This window comes from Mobula hypostoma, chromosome 10, assembly GCF_963921235.1.
Source record: "Mobula hypostoma chromosome 10, sMobHyp1.1, whole genome shotgun sequence".
Taxonomy (NCBI): domain Eukaryota; kingdom Metazoa; phylum Chordata; class Chondrichthyes; order Myliobatiformes; family Myliobatidae; genus Mobula; species Mobula hypostoma.
In genome coordinates, this window is record NC_086106.1 from 27,635,221 (window position 1) to 27,660,084 (window position 24,864).

At 46.8% G+C, this 24,864-nt stretch overlaps 1 protein-coding gene across 1 annotated transcript in view; it reads right to left on the bottom strand.

Annotated features, from left to right (window-relative positions):
• The window catches only part of LOC134352463 (probable beta-tubulin polyglutamylase), a 104,484-nt gene that overhangs the window by 19,307 nt on the left and 60,313 nt on the right, over positions 1-24,864 (bottom strand). The window contains exons 7-11 of the mRNA XM_063059743.1: positions 22,357-22,442; positions 16,678-16,903; positions 12,887-13,068; positions 6,123-6,287; positions 3,593-3,761 (exon numbers count right to left, since the gene is read on the bottom strand). Of these exons, the coding sequence (XP_062915813.1) occupies positions 3,593-3,761; positions 6,123-6,287; positions 12,887-13,068; positions 16,678-16,903; positions 22,357-22,442 (828 nt within the window). The remainder of the gene's footprint in view (positions 1-3,592; positions 3,762-6,122; positions 6,288-12,886; positions 13,069-16,677; positions 16,904-22,356; positions 22,443-24,864) is intronic.

The following is a 24,864-nucleotide window of genomic DNA, read 5'->3' on the forward strand; positions in this document are numbered from 1 at the left end:
ACCTATCACCTGCCAGCTTGTACTCCTTCCCTCCACGCTCCCACCACTTCTCAGTCTTATTCTAGCTTCTTCCCAGTTCCTTTCCAGTCCTGATGAGGGGGTCTTGGTTTGAAACATCGACTCTTTATTCCTCACCAGAGTTGCTGCCTAACCTGCTGAGTTCCTCCAGCACTTGGTGTGTGTGTTGTGGGTTGGAAGCAAAATATGCTTGACCCTGATGGACTGCCAAAGGCTGAGAGAGACACAATCTCCACCTACTGGCTGTTTATTAATACGTAAACCAGTACAGGAAAAAAAGAATTGTAGTCAGCATAGAGCAGACATGATCACATTGCACGGCAGGGCAGGCTTCTGACAACCAAGTCCAGCTCCTGGCCTTCACGTCTGGCTGAGCTACTAAGACCGGCGGAACAGTTTCGACTGCCAGGAGAAGGCACCTAGGTGGGTTACTGACGCCTTAAGACCAGTCGCTTTGGGCTGATGCCAAACTGTCAATCTCTGCCATTCCTTTGCATTCATCAGCTGCAATGGAGAGAGCTCGTCTGCTGCGTGGGCAACAACTTGCTCTCCGTGTTGTACTTCCCTGGCTTGCACATCATGTAGACAGCTGGGACACAACATCCATGGTCCATTCCAACCAATGGAGGACCTCCAGGTCTAGCTCATTAACAGACTCCTTCAGCCGACTGGAGGACAGTCTCCATATGAAAGACCGGAAGAACTGAAGACATTGGAGCAGAGTTAGGCCTTTCAGCCTATCGAGTCTGCTCCGCTGTTTCATCATGGCTGATGCATTTCCCTCTCAAACCTATTTTTCCTTTAACCTCTGACGCCCTATCTAATTATTTGGTGATGCGTTGCCTGAGCTGCCTATTCAAACATCCAATATCAGTCCATCCTGTCTGAGATAAGGGGCCCAAAAATGCACACAAGACTCCAGGTGAGGCCTCACTACTGCCTTATAAAGCCTCAGCATTACATCCTTACATGCAGAAAGACTGGAATCCTCTCTCTCTCTCACTCACGCTGACACCAAGCTGTCTGGCCAGGGCAAACATCTACCAACAGGTTTGGTTGCTAACTTGAAAGCCAGCTCGCGTTCCCAACCTCCGAACCAAAGCCCCGCTTGGGCTGAAGGCTAAACCAGTGAAAAGACCCACTGGCGTGACCCTCAGACGTTCGTTCAAAGATATCCCTGCAGCTGAGGGCAGGAGTCCTTTAATAGAACATACAACAGTATAGTACAGGAACAGGCCCTTCGGCCCTCAATGTTGTGCCAGACCAATTAAATTAGTAATCAAATAGCTAACTAAGCTCATCTCTCCTGCCTACACAGTGTCCATATCCTCCCATCTTCCTCACATTCATGTGCCTCTCTAAATGTCTCTTAAAAATCTCTAATGTATCTATCTCTACCGCCACCGCAGGCACCCACCACTCTCTGTGTAAAAGATTCGCTCTCACATCTCTGAAATTACCCTCACTCACCTCCTCCTCTCCTTGGACTCCCCGCTCTGGTTCTCTGCCTGCTCTGGATCTTCTCATCTCGAATTGCCGACAGGACATCGACTTCATCACTCCTTCACTCCTCCACTGAATGCACTGCCCTCTACTCTCCCCGCACCAATCCCAACCTGACCATCAAACTGCCTCCAAAGCCAGTATATCCTTCCTCAAGTATGGAGACCAGAACTGCATGTAGTACTCCAGGTGCAGCCTCACCAGTACCCTGTACAGTTGCAGCATAACTTCCCTGCTCTTCAATTCAGTCCCTCTGGTAATGAAGGCCAATACTGTATTCCATTTGCTTTCTTGATAGCCTGCTGCACCTGCAAAACAACCTTTTGTGATTCATGCACAAGTACTCCCAAGTCCCTCAGCACAGCAGTATGCTAGAAATTTTTACCGTTTAAATAATAACCTGCTCTTCCATTTTTCCTTCCAAAGTGGATGACCTCGCACTTACCAACATTGTACTCCATCTGCCAGACCCTTGCTCACTCACTTAACCTATCTATACATATCTCTCTGTATCTTCTGCACAATTTACTTTTCCACTCAATTTGGTATCATCAGCAAACTTAAGCGATACACTACACCCGGTTCCCTCTTCGAGATCGTTAATATATATCGTGAACAGTTGCAGGCCCAGCACCGACCCGTACGGCACCACCGCTCACCGCTGATTGCCAAAAAGAGTAACACCCATGTATCCCAACTCTGCTTTCTTTCAGTTAACCAATCCTGTATCCATGCTAATACATCACCCCAACTCTTTGCATCCTTATCTTATGGATAAGTCTTTTATGCAGCACCTTATCAAACACATTCCAGAAATCCAAGTAAATAACATCTATCTGTTCCCCTCTATCCACTGCACTTGTTATATCCTCAAAGAACTCCAGTAACTTTGTCAAACAGGATCTGCCCTTGCTGAATCCATGCTGCATCTGCCTGATGGATCCATTTCCTGCCAGATGCCTCGCTATTTCTTCTTTAATGATAGCTTCAAGCATTTTCCCAACTACAGATGTTAAACTAACTGACCTATAGTTACCTGCTTTTGCCTACATCATTTTTTGAACAGTGGCGTGACATTCGCCGTCTTTTAATCCACCAGAACCTGCCCACAATCCAGAGAATTTTAGTTTATTTTCTTTCCTTATTCCCTTTCTTTATTAGTTGCTTGATGGGTCTTTGTTGCTGTTTGAAATTTTCCCAGTCTTCCAGTTTCCCACTGCTCTTGGAGGCTTTCTATTCACATGCTTTTGTTTGACACCTTCTTTAATTTCCTTAGTTATCCAAGACTGGTTCTCCCCACCCTTATTGTCCTGGCTTTTAACTGGAATATACTTTTGTTGAGCACCGTGAAAAATCTCTTTGAGAAAGACTTCCACTGCTCCACCATATAGCCTGTATTCCCAGACTACTTTTGCACCCTCCATTTGTATGGGAAACTCAGTCATACTGTGATCACTCTTTCCAAGAGGATCCCTAACTACAAGATCACTAATTTTACCTTTCTCATTGCACAGGACCAGATCTAAGATAACACATTCTCTTGTAGGTTAAGTAACACGCTGTTCAAGAAAGCCATCATTTATGCGTTCTATGAAGTCCTCCACAAGACTGTCTCAACCAACTTGATCACCCAATCTATGTGCAAGTTAGTCTCCCATGATAATTGCTGTTCCATTCTTACGTGCCTGAAATATTTCTGTTTACTGCCTGTGCCACTGTAATGTTATTATTTGGTGGCTGATCGACAACTCCCACCAGTGATTTTTTTTCCCTTACTGTTCCTAATCTCTACCTAGATGTACTCAACATTCCACTCCTTAGATCTTATACCGTCTCTCACTGTCGCACTGATCTCTTCCTTACAGCGCTACCCCACCTCCCTTACCTTCCTGCCTAACCTGATATCCTTGGATATTTAATTCCTAATCTTGACTTAGCTGAGGGGTTGCTTTGAGCTGAGCTGTAAATCATCCACAAGATGTCAGCTCAGTTGAAATCATCTACATCTCGTAGATTAAATCATTAGTCCCACCTAAGGCGACTTAGCACGTCAACCAAGAGTAACTCTTACAGGAGTGGAGGATGATGACGTCTGCAGTCCTTCTGGTGACACCAAGATCAACAGGGTCGGATTCTCCTGCAACTGGGACTCTTCTTGCAGGTTCTCTTCAGGGAACCCCCGTTCTTTGAGGAGCATTTCCTTCTGCTCCTGACTCTGCTGAATTTCCCCGTGCATCTGCCTGGAGAGATAGCGAGATTTTCAATACCAAGCCATTGCACCAATATTAACAATGCCCTCTCCCACCCCTTCAATGTTCCAACCTCATGCGCAGTAGGGCCAGCACGCTCAGCTGTTCCAGAGGGAGCAGTACCGGGGGCAAGAATCACCCGCGAGTCTAACATTGAGGGGGGTGGGGTGCTCTTTGACATAGGAATGGGAAGTGTACCTGACCTTGCACTCAACGTCAGTAAGACCAAAGAACTGATTGCAGACCTCAAAGGGTAAGACGAGGGAACACACATCAGTCCTCACAGAGGGATCAGAAGTGGAGAGAGTGAGCAATTTCATGTTCCTGGGTGTCAACATCTCTGAGGATATCGATGCAGTTGCAAAGAAGGCACAACATCGGCTATACATCATGAGGAGGCTGAGGTGATTTAGTATGTCTGCAAAGACACTTGCAAATCTCTACAGATGTACCATGGAGAGCATTCTAATCGGCTGCATCACCATCTGGTATGGTGGCGGGGGTGGGTGGGCACTGCACAGGACCAAAAGGAGCTACAGAAAGTTGTGAACTCAGTCAGCTCCATCATGAGCACTAACCTCCCCAGCATCCAGGGCATCTTCAAGGAGCGATGCCTCAAAAAGACGGCCTCCACCATCAAGGACCCCCATCGCCCAGGACATGCCCTCTTCTCACTGCAACCATCAGGGGGGAGGTACCGGAGCCTGAAGGCACAAACTCAACAACTCAGGAACAGCTCCTTCCCCTCAGCCATCAGGTTTCTGAATGGACAATGAAACCATGAACACGAGATCGCTACTTTTCTCCCCCTCTTTTGGCACTACTTCATTAATTTAACTATTATATATAAACAGTAATTCACAGTTTTGATTATTATGTATTACATTGTACTGCTACCACGTAACAACAAGTTTCACGACATATCCCAGTGATATGAACCAAATTCTGATTCTGTTCCGTATCACCAGTGATGAATCACCACACTTGATCAGAATCAGGTTTCACATCATTGACATATATTGGGAAAGTTGTTGTGAAACTTGCGACATAAAAACACTGTAAGTTGCAATAGGAAACATACTAAAAATTAAACTAAATGAGTAGTGCAAAAAGACTGCAAGAAACAGTGAGGTGGTGTTCCTGGGCTCAATGTCCATTCTGAAATCCGGTGGCACAGGGGAAGAAGCTGTTCCTGAATCGTTGACTGTGGGTCTTCAGGCTCCTGTACCTCCTCCCTGATGGTAGCAATGAGAAGAGGGCATGTCCTGGGTGGTGGGGGTCCTTAATGATGGTAAGAATATATAGCTGTGGAGGGACAGAACATAGAACCTGACAGCACAGTACAGGCCCTTCACCCCACGATGTGGTGCTAATCTTTAACCTACTTTAAGGTCAATTTAACCTTTCCCTTCCACAGAGCCCTCCATTCTTCTATCATCCATGTGCCCAACTAACAGTCTCTTTAATGTCCCTAATGTATCTGCCTCTACCACCACCCCTGGCAGGGTGTTCCATGCACTCACTACTCTTTGTGTGAAGAATTTACCTCTGACATCCCCCCTATACTTTCCTCCAATTACCTTAAAATGATGCCCCCCTTCCCCATTAGCCACTTCCAACCTGGGAAAAAGTCTCTTGACTGCCCATTTGATCTATGCCCTTTTCATCTTCTTCATCAAGTCACCTCTCACCCTCCTTCGCTCCAAGGAGAAAAGCCCTAACTCATTCACCCATTCCCATAAAGACATGCTCTCTGATCTGGGCAGCATCCTGGTAAACCTCCTCTGCACTTTTCCAATCATGAGGCAACCAGAACGCGACACAATTGTGTTGTGGGTAGTGGGGAAGTGGTGTGGGATTAGAAAGAAGGTGAAAGGATTGGGGAGGGATTATAGAGGGGTAGTAGAGAATGTGGTTAAGACCATAAGATGCAGATCAGAATTAGGCCATTTGGCCCATCAAGTCTGCTCTGCCATTTCATCATGGCTGATCCATTTTCCCTCTCAGCCGCAATCTCCTACCTTCTCCCCTTATCGCTTCATGCCCTGACCAATCAAGAATCTATCAGCATCTGTTTTAAATATACCCAATGACTTGGCCTCCACAGCCACCTGTGGAGCAAATTCCACGGATTCACCACTCTCTGGCTAAAGAAATTCCTCCTCTCCTCCTTTCTAAGAGGACACTCCTCCGCTTCTGTTCTGAGGCTGTGTTCCCTGGTCCAAGACTCTCCCTCCATAGGAAGCATCTCCCACATCCACTCTTTCGAGGCCTTTCACCGTTTGACAGGTGATGGGACACTGGGTGGCTGTGGGACACTGGAGAGGGAGGGAGGGGGCAGTGTAAACCTGCCTGACATATTCTTCCCGAGCCTTGGAGTCAACTGTTTCCAAGAACTTCTCGTATTTTTCTGAAGTGGAGCTCGGGTAGATCCTTTTGAAGTTCTCCATGTTTTCGTCTTCGTACTTTTCCACCTGTTCCACCCAGGTAGCCTGGTTGTTTCGTGTCTCGTCAGCTCTAATATGAAAGCAAAGAGGAGGTGTCAGTTATTCCTTTTGAAAATCGATCTCTTGCCATAAGACCAGAAAACACAGGAGCAAAATGAGGCCATTCAGCCCATCGAGCCTGCTCCAGAATTCCATCACGGCTGAGATATTTTCTTTCTCCAGCCTTCTCTCCATAACCTTTGACCCCCCCTTACTAAACAAGAACCTATCAACCTCCACTTACCCAATGACGTGGCCTCCACAGCCATATTTTGCAATTATTTCCACAGATTCACCACCCCCGACTGTAGAAATCTCTCCTTGTCTCTGTTCGAAAAGGGACATTCTTGTATTCTCAGGCTGTGTCCTCTGGTTTTAGATTCCCGTACAGAAAGAAACGGCCTTTCTACATCCACTCTGCCTAGGCCTTTCAATATTTGATAGATTTCAATGTGATCCTCCCACATTTTTCTAAACTCCAGCAAGTACAGGCCCAGGGCCATCAAACGCTCCTCAAAACTTAACCCTTTCATTCCCAGGATCATTCTTTTGAACCTCCTCTGGACTTTCTCCAATGCCAGCCCATCTTTTTTTTGATGTTAAAGGGCTGAAATGGTTAGCACGAGAGGGCACAGTTTTAAGGTCCTTGGAAGTAGATACAGAGGAGATGTCAGGGTAAGTTTTTTTATACAGAGAGTGGTGAGTGCGTGGAATGGGCTGCCGGCAACGGTGGTGGAGGCGGATATGATAGGGTCTTTTAAAAGACTCCTGGATAGGTACATGGAGCTCAGAAAAATGGAGGGCTATGGGTAACCCGAGGTTCGGCACAGCTCTGTGAGCCAAAGGGCCTGTATTGAGCTGTACGTTTCTACGTTTCTATCATTATGTGCAGGGTCACATGACATCATCATTATGTGCCGTGCTGTATGACATGGGCGATCTTGGTCCCATGGCCATGATTGGGCCATGGCCCCATGGGAAGCAGGGATTTAGATTCTTAGACCACTGCGATCTGTTTTGGGGCAAGGATGAATTGTACAAAAGGGACGGGTTGCACCTTAACAGGCGGGGGAGCAGCATTCTGGCAGGCAGGTTTGCCACTGCTACACTGGTGTGTTTAAACTTAATAGTGGGGGGGGGGGAAGAGAGGAAATATAAGGATGGAGTTAAAGGGAAAGAGAGAATAAGGAAAGTTAAGAAAGACAACAGAATTAACGGGGCAGAAAGCTCAGGAAGGGATCGGAGAGTATGGCCAAGTGCAATAGGAATCGATGTGAAAGGTGAGGGGAGTACTCTAATGGATTAAAAGTATTATATATCCATGCACGGAGTATAAGAAATAAAGTGGATGAGCTTGAGGCTCAGTTGGAAATTGGCAAGTATGATGTTGTAGGAATAACAGAGACATGGCTGCAAAAGGACCAGGGCTGGGAAATAAATATTCAAGGGTATACGTCCTATCAAAAGAACAGACAGGTGGGCAGAGGGGGTGGGGTGGCTCTGTTGGCGAGGAATGAAATTCAGTCCCTTGCAAAGGGCGACACAGAATCAGGAGATGTAGAGTCAGTCTGGATAGAACTGAGAAATTGTAAGGGCAAAAAGACCTTAATGGGAGTTATCTACAGGGCCCCAAACAGTAGCCTGGATATAGGGTGCAAGTTGAATCAAGAGTTAAAATTGGCATGTCGCAAAGGTAATGCTACGGTTGTCATGGGGGATTTCAACACGCAGGTAGACTGGGAAAATCAGGTTGGTCCAGACCCCAAGAAAGGGAGTTTGTGGAGTGCCTCTGAGATGGATTCCGAGAGTAGCTTGTACTGGAACCTACCAGGGAGAAGGCAATTCTGGATTTAGTGTTGTGTAATGAACCGGATTTGATAAGGGAACTCGAGGTAAAGAAGCCACTAGGAGGTAGTGACCATAATATGATAAGTTTTCAAATACAATTTGAGAGGGAGAAGGGAAAATCGGAAGTGTCAAGTATTGCAGTTGAACAAAGGGGACTATGGAGCCATGAGGGAGGAGCTGGCAAAAGTTGACTGGAAAGATACCCGAGCAGGGATGACAGTGGAACAACAATGGCAGGTACTTCTGGGAAGGTGCAGGATCAGTTCATTCCAAAGAGGAAGAAAGATTCTAAGGGGAGTAAGGGACGACCATGGATGACAAGGGAAGTCAAGCATAGTATAAAAATAAAAGAGAAGAAGTATAACATAGCAAAGATGAGCGGGAAGCCAGAGGATTGGGAGACTTTTAAAGAGCAACAGAGGATAACTTAAAAGGCAATATGGGGAAAAAAGATGAGATACGAAGGCAAGCTAGCCAAGAATAGAAAGGAGGATAATAAAAGCTTCTTTAGGTATGTGAAGAGGAAAAAATTAGTTAAGACCAAAGTTGGGCCCTTGAAGACAGAAACGGGTGAATTTATTATGGGGAACAAGGAAATTGCAGACGAGTTGAACAGGTACTTTGGATCTGTCTTCACTGGGGAAGACACAAACAATCTCCCAGATGTAATAGTGGCCAGAGGACCTAGGGTAGCGGAGGAACTGAAGGAGATTCACATTAGGCAGAAAATGGTATTGGATAGACTGATGGGACTGAAGGATGGTAAATCCCCAGGGCCTGATGGTCTGTACCCCACGGTACTTGAGGTGGCTCTAGAAATCTTGGATGCATTGGTAATTATTTTCCAATGTTCTATAGATTCAGGATCAGTTCCTGAGGACTGGAGGGTAGCTAATGTTATTCCACTCTTTAAGAAAGGAGGGAGAGAGAAAACAGGGAATTATAGACCAGTTAGCCTGACATCAGTGGTGGGAAAGATGCTGGAGTCCATTATAAAGGATGAAATAGCGGCACATTTGGATAGCAGTAACAGGATCGGTCCGAGTCAGCATGGATTTACGAAGGGGAAATCATGCTTGACTAATCTTCTGGAATTTTTTGAGGATGCAACTATGAAAATGGAGAAGGGAGAGCCAGTGTACCTGGACTTTCAGAAAGCCTTTGATAAGGTCCCACATAGGAGATTAGTGGGCAAAATCAGAGCACATGGTATTGGGGGTAGGGTACTGACAGGGATAGAAAATTGGTTGGCAGACAGGAACCAAAGAGTAGGGATTAATGGGTCCCTTTCAGAATGGCAGGCGGTGACTAGTGGGGTACCACAAGGCTCGGTGCTGGGACCGCAGCTATTTACAATATACATTAATGATTTAGATGAAGGGATTAAAAGTAACATTAGCAAATTTGCAGATGACACAAAGCTGGGTGGCAGTATGAAATGTGCGGAGGATGTTGAGATAATGCAGGATGACTTGGACAGGTTGGGTGAGTGGGCAAATGCAGTTTAATGCGGATAAATGTGAGGTTATCCACTTTGGTGGCAAGAACAGGAAGACAGATTACTATTTGAATGGTGTCAAGTTAGGAAAGGGGGAGTATAACGAGATCTTGGTGTCCTTGTTCATCAGTCACTGAAAGTAAGCATGCAGGTACAGCAGGCAGTGAAGAAAGCTAATGGCTTAACAAGGGGAGTTGAGTTGAGTATAGGAGCAAAGAGGTCCTTCTGCAGTTGTACAGGGCCCTGGTGAGACCACACTTGGAGTATCATGTACAGTTTTGGTCTCCAAATTTGAGGAAGGACATTGTTGCTATTGAGGGAGTGTAGTCGAGGTTCACGCGGTTAATTCCCGGGATGGCGGGACTGTCATATGGTGAAAAATTGGAGCGACTGGGCTTGTATACACTGAAATTCAGAAGGATGAGAGGGGATCTGATTGAAACATACAAGATTATTAAGGGATTGGACACGCTAGAGGCAGGAAACATGTTCCCGATGTTGGGGAGTCCAGAACCAGAGGCCACAATTTGAGAATAAGGGGTAGGCCACATCGAACGGAGTTGAGGATAAACTTTTTCACCCAGAGAGTTGTGGATCTGTGGAATGCTCTGCCTCAGAAGGCAGTGGAGGCCAATTCTCTGGATGCTTTCAAGAAAGAGCTAGATAGAGCTCTTAATGATAGTGGAGTCAAGGGATATGGGGAGAAGGCAGGAACAGGGTACTGATTGTGAATGATCAGCCATGATCAAAGTGAATGGTGGTGCTGGCTCGAAGGGCTGAATGGCCTACTCCTGCACCTATTGTCTATTGATTGCTCTTGGCAAAGTTATCTACAGAAGTGGTCTGCCATTGCCTTCTTCTGGGCCAGTGTCTTTAAAAGACGGGTGACCCCAGTCATTATCAATACTCTTCAGAGATTGTCTGCCTGGCGTCAGTGGTCACATAACCAGGACTTGCGATCTGCACCGGCTGCTCATACGACTATCCACCACCTACTCCCTGATCAGTGGGCTAACCAGGTGCTATATCTTGTCCAAGGGTGACCTGCAGGCTAGAGGGGGGAAGGGGCACCTTACACCTCCTTTGGTAGAAACGTAACTCCACCCGCCACCCAGAACTGCTCACAATGCTCCAAGTGCGGTCTGACCAGTGCCTTATAAAGCCTCAGCATTACTTCCTTGGTGATATGTTCTAGTCCTCTCGAGCGCAGTCTAGCCCACAGTCCTCACTCCACCTCTGCCTGCCTGCTGAATCCATCTCCTTTCCCCTTTGTTGCAGCTCTAAGCAGCAGGAGGAACTTCTGACACAAGAAAGTCTGCAGTTGCTGGAAATCCAAAATGCTGGAGGAACTCAGCAGGTCAGGCAGCATCTGTGGAAGGGAATAGACAGTCGACATTTCGGGCTGAGACCGTTCATCGGGACTGGAAAGGAAGGGGAAGATGCCTGAATAAGAAGGTGAGGGGAGGAGAAGGAGGATAGCTGGGAGGTGATAGGTGAAGCCAGGTGGGTGGGAAAGGTCAAGGGCAGGAGAGGAAAGAATCTGATAGGAGAGCAGAGTGGACAACAGGAGAAAGGGAAGGAGCAGGGGACACAGAAGGATGTAATAGGCACGTGAGAAGAAAAGAATGGAGGAAGGAATAGTGAAGAATGGGGGGGAGGGTTGAAATTTGTTTTCCAGAAGGAGAAATCGATATTCATACTGTCACGTTGGAGGCTACCCAGACACAATATAAGGTGTTACTCCTCCACCCTGAGGGTGGACTCACCTTGGCACGAGGAGGCCGTGGACCGACACGTGGGAATGGGAATCAGAATTAAAATCTTTGGCCAGCAGAATGTCACGCTGGTGGCGGATGGCACAGAGGTGCTCGGCGGCTCTGCCTGAGCAGTGGGAAAATGTGGAACTTTAAAATGTGCAGGGAATAGCAGCGATACTTTGGAGGGGAAGCGTTTATAGAAGGATAGGAGAGGCTAACATTAAGATCGAGGATCAACTTTATGCACCAGATAAGTTTGCACGTATTTGGAATTCACTGCGTGGTGTTGGTCAGGGAAATGACAGGCGACAAAATCCAACAATGTACAGCAATTATACAGAATAAAGAAAAGAGATTCCGCAGGTGCTGGAAATCCAAAGTAACAGACACAAAATGCTGGAGGAACTCAGCAGGTCAGGCCGTATCTACGGAAAGGAATAAACAGTCAATGTTTCTGGCCAAGACACTCCATTAAAGAATAAGGAAGTTGACAAAGGTAAGCCAGAGGTTAAAGTTTGGATATGGAACATAATGTGCATAAATATATAAATACCCAGTATGGATTTACAAAGTAGACAGCGTATCAGCGTATGTGGTTTATAGTGTTTACAGTTCAGTGCAGTGACAGGGTAATAGTTAGAGGGGGTTGGGGGTCGGTGGGGGAGTAACTAGGATGGTTGATCAGATGAACTGCCTGAGGGGAAAAAATCTTTTGAGATGGCATGAGGTCTCTTGTTTTCAGAAACCCAAGGTGCTTTCCCGAAGGGAGCTTTTGGAAAAGTGAGTTTGCAGGGTGGGTACAGTCTTCAATGATTTTCCTGCCCACTTCTTTATTCTGAACGCATACATCGGCTTCCCCTTCTGGGGAAATAGTCCTTCCCCTTTCCCTCTGCTTCTGTTTCCCACTCTGGCCTCTCACCTCTTCTCACCTGCCGATCACCTTCCCCTGGGCACTCCTCCTCCTTCCCTTTCTCCCACGGTCCACTCTCCTCTCCTATCAGATTACTTCCTCTCCAACCCTTCACCTTTCCCACCCACCTGGCTTTACCTATCACCTTCTAGCTATCCTCCTTCCCCTCCCTCCCCACACCTTTTTATTCCTTTCCAGTCCTGAAGAAGGGTCTCGGCCCAAAATGGCGACTGTTTGTTCATTTCCGTAAGAGGAGCAGAATTAGGCCATTTGGCCCATCGAAGCTGCTTTGCCATTTGATCACGACTGATCCCTTCCCATCTCAGCCTCAATCTCCTGCCTTCTCCCCATAACCCCTCATGCCCTGACTAATCAAGGATCTATCAACCTCTGCCTTAAATATACCCGATGACTTGGCCTCCACTCCCATCTGTGGCGATGAATTCCACAGATTCACCACCCTCTGGCGAAAGAAACTTCTCGTCATCTCTGTTCTAAATGGGTGCTGCCTGGCCTGCTGAGTTCCTCCAGCACTTTGTGTGTGCAGCTGAATTTGAGAGCAGGAATATTCATTAATTAATGTTGCCCAACGTGGCACTCTTCAGTCTTTCAGTCACCTGTACTCCCGCGACCACCAGATCTTAGGCAGCTGTTCCTTCTTTCGCGGCCTCTCTTCCTCCAAGTCTTTCTGCCGGCCACAAGCTGCAAGGTTAATCATGCAGAGTGTATCATAAAGAAGATCCTCCTTCACCTCTTGATCAAGATTGGAGTCCATCACAGAGCTCAGGGAATGCTTAACCTGCAACATTAATAATTAAAAATTAATAGTGTTGGCCAAAAAGAACAACAGTCTACAAATCAGTGAATTCAAATGAATCAAGGGCAGTGCAAGTAGGCAAACAAACTGTCTTTGTTCTTGCCACATGCTGAAAGGAGGTGGAGGTGGCCATTTTGTGAGACTGTCCTTGCCCACCCTCCATTTTGTGAACTCTTCGATTCTAGCTCTGGGATTATTTAATCACAGCAATTGAATGTGGACGCAAGGAGTTTCAGCTAACGACCGGCTAACCCGGGACCACTCTCAGACAAGCAGCTATTTATAATGTAAAGTGGCAGACTTGGAGAAGAAATCTACACCCTCATTACAACCTCAGTGCCTGGGTCAGCTACCTTAACTGGTTTGAACCAGACCGAATTGAAAAAAACAAAGGCACGGGTCTGGGGGCAAAGACCATTGAACAATGCTGGCTGGAGCCCTGGACCAGAGCCATTAAGAAGGTGACCCAGGTAGGGTGCCACTTCTCAGCCCAGTTTTGCATCCTATCAATGTCCCGCTGTAACTTCTGACAGCCCTCCACACTATCCACAACACCTCCAACCTTTGTGTCATCAGCAGATTTACTAACCCATCCCTCCACTTCCTCATCCAGGTCAATTGGTGGCCACCGGGAGGTCCCGTTTTTCTCTGGTGGATGGACTGTAGGTGCTCGTTGAAGCAGTTTCCCAAACTGGGCCGGGTCTCTCCGATATACAGGAAGCCACACCAGGAGCACCGGATACAACAGATGACCCCAACAGACTCACAGGTGAAATGTCGCCTCACCTGGAAGGACCGTTTGGGCCCCGATTGGTAGTGAGGGAGGAGATCCAAGTGCAGGTGTGGCACTTCTCCTGGTGGCCCCCAATTTTAATACTACTTCCTATTCCCATTCCAACATGTCAGTCCATGGCCACCTCTACTGCCGCGATGAGGCCACACTCAGATTGGAGGAACAACTCCTTATTCCGTCTGGGTAGCCTCCAACCTGATGATACAATTTCTCCTGCTTCTGGTAATGACCCCTCGCCCCCAACTTCACTGTTCCCCACTCCCATTTTGCTCCCTCACCTTATCTCCTTACCTGCCCATCACTTCCCTCTGGTGCTCTTCCCCCTTCCCTTTCTTCCATGGCCTTCTGTCCTCTCCTATCAGATTCCCCCTTCCCCAGCCCTTTATCTCTTTCACCAACTTCTCAGATCTTTACCTCCCCACTCCCCATCTCCTGGTTTCACCTATCACCAACAACCTTGTATGTCTTTGTGTATGTGTGTGTGTATTTGTGAGTCTGTGTGTATTTGTGTGTCTGTGTGTCTTTTTGTCTGTGTGTCTGTGTTGCTTTGGATTGCCAGCCTCTGCAGATTTTCTCTTGTTTTTAATCACCCTCTGGTGTCTTCCTCTCTGGAACCATTTTAATGTGGATTTAACTATGGACAAATGCCAGGTCTTTGTCTATGGGAACTATCATAAACGACCATGGTCCTCCACCCATCTACAGATGCATATCTTCCATTGTGTCATAGTCTAAGAGCACTAAAAGACAGAAGTAGGCCATTTGGCCCATCTAGTCCATGCCAAAATATTATTCTGCCAATTCCTATCAATCTGCACCTGTACCATAGACCTCGATACCCCTCCCATCCACATACTTATCTAAACTTTTCTTAAATGTCGCATCCGCCACTTCCGCTGGCACACTCTCACCACTCTCTCAGTGAAGAAGATCCCTTTCATGTTCCCCTTAAACATTTCACCTTTCTCAATTAACCCATGACCTCTAGTTCTAGTCTCACCCATCCTCAGCGACAAAAGCATGCTTCCATTTACTCTATGTTCCTCATGGTTTCGTACACCTTTATCAAATCTTCCTTGATTCCCTGCGCTCTAGAGAATAACTTTCCCTGTAACTCAGGCCCTCGAGACCCAGCAACATCCTTGTGAATATTTTCTGCTATCTTTCAAATCATTGATATCTTTCCTGTAGTTAGGTGACCAGAATACTCCAAAGTAGGCCTCACCAATATCTTCAAGAGCTTCAATCTAACAACTCAGCTTCTGTACTCAACAATTTGATTAATGAAGACCAATGTGCCAAAATCTCTCTTTATGAACCCTTCTATCTGTTTCCACAGGGAGCAGATTTTGGGATAACAGTCAGAAAGTTGGTTTAACTTTTTTTTTTACCTTAAGGCTGTCATTGTCAAACTGCTTCTGCACTGTGTTCTGCTCTTCTACTCAAAGTCAAGTTCAAAGTAAATTTATTATCAAAGTACATATGACCATAGGCATATGTTGATTCACTAAGATTCACTTACTTGAGGACATTCACAGTATTTAAAAGGAATCAAACAAAACATCCAGAATAAATAAATAAACAAACAATAAATATCAAGAATATGAGATGAAGAGTCCTTCAAAGTGAGTCCATAGGCTGTGGGAGCAGTTCAATGCTGAGGTGAGTGAAGTTAAGTGAAGATATCCCCTTTGGTTCAAGACCCTGTACCTTCTTCCTGATGGTTGAGTGGGGTAATAACTGTTCCTGAACACTTCCATTGAACTCTTGCTGCTAAGTTAACAAATTTCATGACACATACCGGTGATAATAAACCCGATTCTAATTCTGATCATCTATGCCAATCTGCAACTGTGCCACTAGTTCATCGACCTTATTCTCTACACTGCACACATCCAAATATAACACCTTTTCGATAACAATAATAATGGAAAAGCGGAAAAAAAACACAATAATAATGGGAAAAAACACAGTAAATATAAATACATTAGATAGCTTATATGCATAGCTTGATTGTATGTCCATAAAGTGACGCTGGGCACAGGAGTTTCTGTACATAAGGTGACTCTGACAGGAAATGATAAAGTAGTGGTGGTTGCGGGTGTGTGGAGGGGTAGGTTAGTGGGCGGGGGTGTTGATCAGCCTCAGTACTTGGGGACTTACTGACTGCCCATTACAGCGCTGGTGTTTAGGACAACAGTGAAGGTCCTCCATCTCTGGTGGTGTTCAGAGATTCCTTGATCATGCCCGTAGCTTCCTCTCGGTTTTCACTACTGTCGGACATGTAAGTCCCAGGTGGAGACTCAGGAACACCGCCACACTCAGATGTAGGAGGATTCTTCATTGCTGTTTGCGTAACGGTTTTGTTTTAGTGGTCAGTGCTGTTAGTGCTGAGTTGAGCCCTCGAACCTGGAGGACCGGTACACCGCTCTCAGTCTGGCCTCTACCCTTTGACCTGTTTGTCATGGGTGACCCTACCCAGAGCCAAAGCCTAAAGCCCCGGCTCCAGCGTGCAGACCTCTCCGGGACATTGAGGCGCGCAAGTCTCCAAACCCTACAACACGGTTGCGGTCCTCTTGGAGGACTGCTAGGGGAAAGTAACAGTTTTTGAGTCTGGTGGTCCTGGTGTGGATGCTACAGAGCCTCCTCCCTGATGGGAGTGGGGACAAACAGTGAGCAGGGTTGGTGCGATCCTTCACGATATTACTGGCCATCCCATCATGATGTTACATTTGCATGTTTTATGCAGTCACCTAAATTATCTGCTTAACCTTTATGTATCCCAGAGACGCGCGTACCTTCATCAGCCAGGGTTTCAAGGTGTGGTCCAGCAGGATGTCAAAGCCGAGGAGCTGAAAGCAAGCACTCCCAGACCCGTGATTTGGGAAGCAGGTGAGGTAGGTGTTCCTCAGGGCCGGATGCACAGACAGAATGGTTTTGTTGATCACGTCTTCAATACTGCTCCACAGCACCTCCAGGTCATAGGCATTGCTCTCCATGTACTGGTTAAAGAAAGACAGCTTTCTGCAAGAAACAACATTTTACAGAGCCGTCAGTTCTAATCTATCGCAGGCCACCGTTCATCCATCGGATGGCATTGCCGAGTGACTTCGCTGATCAAGTACTCTGCCCACCATTTGTGTTATTGTGTGAGAGGTCAACAGCACTGCAAGCCACAAGATAGACTGCGTATCCATTGAAGGAAATATCAGCTCTCTTGATTAATTTCCCCCCTTTTTGACAGGATTTATTGGAAGTGATTTCTTGCCGATTCATAGTTGCCTTTGAAAAGGTTGACCGCACCCTGAACCCACGATATTCCATCTTGTGAAGTTGCCTGGTGGTTTACATTCACAGTCAGAAAGCACTGCAGTAAACAAACAGGCCCTTTGGCCCATCTAGTCCATGCTGAATCATTAATCTGTCTGGTCCCATTGACCGGCACCCAGTCTGTAGCCCTACCATCCATGTACAAATTTATCTTAAATGTTGAAATCGCACCTCCATCTATCTCTTCTGCTGGCAGCTTGCTCCATACTCTCACTACCCTCCGAGTGAAGAAGTTTCCCTTCATGTTCCCCTTAAACTTCTCACCTTTCACCCTTAACCCACGAGCTCTAGTTCTAGTCTCACCCTCCCAAGCTCCGTGTAACAAGCCTGACGTAACAAATCAGTGTTTCTAGAGTCATTGTCATGGAAAAGTACAGCACAGGAACAGGCCTTTTGGCCCATCTAGTCCATGCCAAAACCTGCTAAACTGCCGACACCCATTGACCTGCACCAGGATCATAGTCCTCCATCCTATCCAAACTTGGCTGAAACGTTGAAACCGAGCATGCATGCAGCACTTGTGTTGGCAGCTCATTCCACACTGGTCACCACCATCTGAGTGAAGGCGTTTCTCCTCATGTTTCCCTTCAACTTTTCACCTTTCACCCTAACCCATGATCCCTGGTTGTGGTCACACTCAACCTCAGTGGAAAAAGGCTGCTTGCATTTACCCTATCTATACCCCTCATAATCTTGAATATTTCTGTCAAATCTCCTCTCAACCTTCTACATTCCAAGGAAGAAAGTCCTAACCTATTCAATCTTTCCTTATAACTCAGGTCCTCCAGACCCAGCCACATTTTTGTAAATTTTTCCTCTACTCTTTCAACCTTATTTACTATACATCTTTCCTGTAGGTAGGTGACCAGAACTGCATGCGATACTCCAAATTAGGCCTCACCAATGTCTTATACAACTTCAACATAACATCCCATCTCTTGTACTCAATACATTGATTTATGAAAGCCGATGTGACAACAGCTTTCTTTCTACCTGTGACACTACTTTCAACGAATTTTGGACCTCTATTCCCAGATCCCTTTGTTCTACCGCACTCCTCAGTGCCCTACCATTCACTGTGTAAGACCTTCCCTGGCTGGTCCTACCTAAATGTAACACCTCGCACTTGTCTGCATTGACTTCCAGCTGCCATTTTTCCAGCTGATTCAGATCCCTCTGCAAGCCATGACCACCTTCCTCACTGTCCACTATATCCTCAAACGTGGTGTCATCTGCAAATTTACTGATCCAGTTAACTACATTATCATCCAGAACACTGATAGAGATGACAAACAACAATGGGCCCAGCACTGGTCCCTGCAGCACACCACTGGTCACAGGCCTCCAGTCAGAGAGGCAAACCTCTACTACCACTCTCTGGCTTCTCCCATAAAGCCAATGTCTAATCCAATTTACAAACCCATGCTGAATGCCGAGCGACTAAACCCTCTTGACCAACCTCACATACGGGACCTTGTCAAATGCCTTGCTAAAGTCCATGTAGACAACATCCACTGCTTTGTCTTCATCCGCTTTCCTGGTAACTTGCTCAAAAAACTCTCCAGGATTGGTTAGACATGACTTACCATGCACAAAGCCATGCTGACTATCCTGAATCAGTCCCATGTCTATCCAAATACTCATATATCCAGGAAGAGGTGCAGTCGACGTTTCAGGCCAAGACCCTTCGTCAAAACATCGACTGCACCTCTTCCTAGAGATGCTGCCTGGCCTGCTGCGTTCACCAGCAACTTTGATGTGTGTTGCTTGAATTTCCAGCATCTGCAGAATTCCTGTTGTTTACTCATATATCCAGTCCCTCAGAATACTTTCCAATAACTATCCCACTACTGATGTCAGACGGAGCAGTCTGTAATTTCCTGGTTTATGTTTAGAACCTTTCTTGTCACTAAGAATTATTTAAATATCTCTGCTAGGGCCCCTGCAGTTTCTGCACTAACCTCCCCCAGGGTCTGAGGGAACACCTTGTCAGGCCCTGGGGATTTACCCAATTTTCCTCAGGACAGCAAGCACCTCCTTCTCTGTAACCTGCATAGGGTCCATGAACTTACGGCCCATTGCAAACAATGGTAAGGCCACAGCAGTGTTGTAGGCCTCAAATATGAAGAGGAAATGGGAGATTTCCCTCACTAAAGAGCTTTTCAGCAACAGCTCAACAGTTGCCATGTCTTACAGACCTTTATTCCAGATTTATCCCATCACTGATGTAAATTTGTCTGCCTTCATGGGATTTAGTTCACATTTCTTTTTTCTAGATCCATGGTTCTTGCTGGACACGAAATACCAGATTGGGACGATCCCAACTAGCCGGACATCCTAACAGATATTCCAATCCAGGTACATTCACTGTGGCAAGGGACGTATAATTGACTCCTGCTCATTATTGTCATTATTTATTGATCATATATTTAGTTTGATCATTAATAATGACTCCTGTCTGCAGATTTGAATGAGAGAGTGTTTAGCATTGTCTTTCCACTCACTTTTATCTGTTATTTCAGTCACGGTCCAGTCAGTTGATTCCTCATTTCTGTTCATTTCCTTTTCCCCGTGTTTTACCTGGCTCCTTGACTAAGGCACCTGATTCTCATCCCAACTGGAAACATAATAACTCCGGCTTACATCTACTTGGGACTGGACCGTCACCTCAGCCAGTGCGGCAAAGCACGTTCCGGGCCGCTGAGAATAGTGGACTCTAAGTTGCTTCGGTGCCTGGGGTTGCTTTGGGAATTCTGTCGTCTCGTGTCCAGCTGAGTATTGCCGGCCCTTTGCCGCTATTTCGAGTCCAGATACAAACGGACTGTCGTCGTTTGGTTTTGCAGTTTGGTTTTGTAGTTTCGTGTCCTGCTGAGTATTGCTGGCTGTTTGCTGCTACTCCGAATCAAGATACAAATTGTCTGTCGTTGTTTGGTTTTGTTGTTCTGTGTCCAAGTCCGGGCTCCGTATCCGAGTCCGAGTCCAAGTCCGGCTCCGTGTCCGAGTCCGTGTCCGAGTCCAATGGGCTCCATGTCTGAGACCGAGTCCAGGCTCCATGTCTGAGTCCGAGTCCAGGCTCCATGTCTGAGTCCGAGTCCAGGCTCCGTGTCCAAGCTCCATAACCAAGCTCTGGGTTCAGGCTACTCCGGTTTGTTGTCCATGTAAGCATCTAATCCTCACTCTCCGACCTTCCTCGCAACTATTAATAAACACACTTCTGTTAATGCTACCTCCGTGTCGGTGTTCTGCACTTGGGTCCGCTTCCAGTCATCCATTGCAACAATTTCAGCTTCACTCCGTTCCTTAAGGTTGTTATAGCCATGGCGTGGTAATGGGGATGAGCTCCCGCTGCCTATTAAATGCTCCCAATGGCGTGTGCCTCAATATTGCCTCTGACAACCAAGTCACAGCTCCTGGCCTTCACGTGTGGCTTAGCTACTAAGCCCGGATATGGAAAGCAAGCTGTTGCCCATGTAGCAAGCTCCCCATCTCCACGCAGTTGATGAACCCAAAGGAACGGCAGAGAGCAACACAGCCTGGCACCCGCAGCGTCGCAGGTGTTGCCAGTCAGTGTTGAACTCAACGTGGGACTGCCGCAGATGTTTTCCCTCAGGGTTTACTCCTGAAGCCTTCCCTATGAGTGGGTGTAGTCGCAGGGCAATGGGAGGTGTGAGATCAGAGTTTTCCTTCTCCTAGATGAGGGGCCTGCCATGGTTGATGAGTCCCATCTGCCTGAAGCGACTGGATTTAAGATGCCATTAACCCACCTTTGCCCCTTCTCCTGTCAGTAGAAATGATTCTGCCCAGCTTAGTGGCTAAGCCACATGTGAAGGCCAGGAGCTAGACTTGGTTGTGAGAAGTTATTGGAGGGCATGGTACAGGATTCTAGGACAAGAGGGCATGACTTCAGGATTGAAGGACGTCCATTTAGAACTGAGATGCAGAGAAATTACTTTAGTCAGAGGGTGGTAAATCTGTGGAATTTGTTGCCATGAGTGGCTGTGGGGGCCAAGTCATTGAGTTCATTTAAGGCAGAGATAGATAGGTTCTTGATTAGCCAGAGTATGGGGTGAAAGCAGGGGAGTGGGGATGACTGAAAGAATTGGATCAGCCCATGATTAAATGGCAGAGCAGACTCAATGGGCCAAATGGCCCACTTTGCCCCTATATCTGATGGTCTTATAGCATGCCATTGGGAGCATTCCGCCAGTTATGACAACCTGAAGTAGTGGCAACAGAGTTAAGGGCTTCACTAAGCTGCTGCTGTGTGCTCCCCTTCCTTCTACAACGTGCCTGCTCACTAAGGTTGTTGCGTGAATGAAGCCAGCGAAGAAAATTACTGGTAGATACAAAGCAGCTTCTTTATTCGACAAAGCAAGGTAGAGAAGGCATTTTATGGAGACACTTCTGGTCGAAAGGTCTGGCCGGCCTGACGTGGGGCTCGATATTTTATGTGCCAAACGGCAAAGGGCAACTCCATACTTACAATGCATGGACAATGCTTTCTTTGAAACTACATTCGACCTTCACACCTCCTGATTCACAGCCACACCACACACATGCAAATGAATTTTAATCACCATTGTCAGCTGGGATTCATGGCTTTTAGGAACCCATTGTTCAGAGCTGGCCACATGTTCAGACTTGGTCACGTGTTGGCATGTGGCCAAGTGGTTAAAGAGTCCCTCTAGTGATCTGAAGGTCGCTAGTTCGAGCCTTGGCCGAGGCAGCGTGTTGTGTCCTTGAGCAAGGTACTTAACCACACATTGCTCTGCATTAACACCACTGCCAAGCTGTATGGGTCCTAATGCCCTTCCCTCGGACAACATCGGTGGCGTGGAGAGGGGAGATATGCAGCATGGGCAACTGCTGGTCTTCCATACAACCTTGCCCAGGCCTGCGCCCTGGAAAGCTTCCAAGGTGTAAACTTCCAAGGGGTACCTTCCATGGTCTCACAAGACGGATGCCTACATATAAAGTTCAGATCTGCACTCCAAATAAAATCCACAACACACATTCAGATATGAAGACTGGTAGCCAAATTCAATTGCTAAATGTCTATGTCCTAACCCCAAAAATCACTCCAACACTGACCTTCTATAATGTGCCTGCTCGTGGTGAAGGGTGCACCCTGCTGCATATGGTCTCACCTTTTACTGCCTTTCTTTTCATCTGGGACAACGTTCATCATACGCTTGTTGATGGCGTAATTGGTGAGGTGCTTGCGGACGTCATCCTGTGAGAGGCAGAAGATAAAGATGTTGGTTTCTCAGTCAGGGACATTGCCCTCAGTTATCGTGTCACACTAACGCCACCCCAACCAGAAGCTGCTCAAATGCTATTTTCCTCATTCCTCTCGGCTTCACTTTTCCTGTGGTGATGAAGAGCAGTCGGCAGGTGGCAAGAAGGTGAAACTGAAGGAAGCCTTGCATCTTAAAGCAGTTTTTGCAGCCCCAAAACATCGCCAAGTCAAAGGATCGCTCATCTGAAGCGCAGTGCAGAAGGATGGGTGCTGTCAGTCAGAGCAAGGATGCGAGGTTGAGGCTTTATAACTCAGACCGAACTTTGGAGTATCGTGAGCAGTTCTGAGCCCCTTATCTAAGAATTGTGAGCTGGCATTGGAGAGGGTCTGGGGGAGGTTCACGAGAATGAAAGGGTTGTCATTTGAGGAGCATTGCTCCCTCTGGGCCTGTACTCGCTGAAGTTTAAAAGGATGATGGGGGATCTCAACGAAAACCATCAAATATTGAAAATCAACGTGGAGAGGATGTTTCCTGTAGTGGGAGGGGGGACGGCTGTCTCTAAGAGCAGAGGGCAAAGCCTCAGAATAGAAGAACTTCCCTTTAGGGCAGAGGTGAGGAATTTCTTTAGCCAGAGGGTGGTGAATCTGTGGAATTTGTTGCCACGGACCGCTGTGGAGGACAAGTCATTGAGTGTATTAAAGCAGAGGTTGATAGGTTCTTGTTTAGTCAGGGCATCAAAGGTTAACAGGAGAAGGCAGGAGAAAACAGTCGAGAGGGATAATAAATCAGCCATCCTGAGCACAATCCTCCCCACTTTCGAGGACATCTTCAAAAGGCAACATCCATCTTGAGGGAGCCTCGCCACCCAGGTAAAGCCTCTTTTCATTTCTACCGTCAGGGAGGAGACACACACTCAACAATTCAGGAACAGATTGCTCCCCTCCGCCATTAGATTTCAGAATAAACAATGAACCCATGTACAGTACCTCAATAACATTTGTCTCTTGGTCTTGTTTTGCACAACTTATTTAATTTTTAAAATATATTTCTTTTTGTAATTTATAACTTTCATTATTACGTACTGCAATGTACTGCTGCTGCATAACCTCAAATTTCATGGCAAATGACAATGATAGTAAACTTGATTCTGATTCCAATTCTGCTGATGAAATATGGGCTGAGCTTTTCTTTTCGGAGTAGTCCACGTCACAAGATTGTAAGTTGTAGGAGCAGGATTGGGCCATTTGACCCATCCAGTCTTGTCTGACATTTCATCATGGCTGATCTATTTTCCTCTCAGCCCCAATCTCCGTATCCATTTATGCCCTGACAAATCAAGAACCTAACAAGCTCTGCCTTAAGTATACCCGACGACTTGGCCTTCACAGCATGTAGTAACGAATTCTACAAACTAAAGAAATTCCTCCCCATCTCTGTTCTAAATCGATGTCCCTCTACTATGAGGCTGTGTCCTCTGGTCTTGGCCTCCCCCACTATAGGAAACATCCTCTCCACATCCACTCTGTCAATGCTTTTCAACGTTCGATAGGTTTTGATGAGATTTCACACCCTCTCCCAACACCTCATTCTTTTAAATTCCAGTCAGTTAAGGCCCAGAGCCATCAAATGCTCCTCATATAATAAGCCTTTCAATCCCGGAATCATTTTTGTCAACCTCCTTTCAACCCTCTCCAGTGTCACCATATCCTTTCTGGGGCCCAGAACAGCTCACAATACCCCAAGGGAGGGAGGCCTCGCCAGTGCCTTCTAAAGCCTCAAGGAGGAGAAACCCTGCAGATGCTGGAAATCTGAGCAACACACACACAATACTGGAGGAACTCAGCAGACCAGGCAGCATCTATGGGAAAGAGCAAAAGGTTGACGTTTCAGACCAAGACCCTTCATCAGGACAGATGAGAAGTTACAGCAAGAAGGTGGCGGGGAGGAGAGGAAGGAGTACAAGGTGGTAGATGATGGGTGAAACTGCGAGGGGGGAGGGGGTGAAGTAAAGAACTGGGAAGTCAATTGGTGAAAGAGATAAAGGGCTGGAGAAGGGGGAATCTGATAGGAGAGGACAGAAGACTTTGGAAGAAAGGGAAGGGGAGGGAGCACCAGTAGGAGGTGATTGGCAGGTAAGGAGATGAGGTGAAAGAGGGAAATGGGAATGGGAATGATAAAGTTGGGGGCAATTACCAGAGGTTAGAGAAGTCGACATTCATGCCATCAGGTTGGAGGCTACCCAGATGGAATACAAAGTGCTGCTCCTCCAACCTGAGTGTGGCCTCATCGTGGCAGTCGAGGACTAACATGTCAGAATGGGAATGGGAAGTAGACTTGAAACGGGTTTTTCTGACAGACGGAGTGTAGGTGCTCTGCAAGGCGGTCTCCCAATCGGCGTCGGGTCTCACTGACATA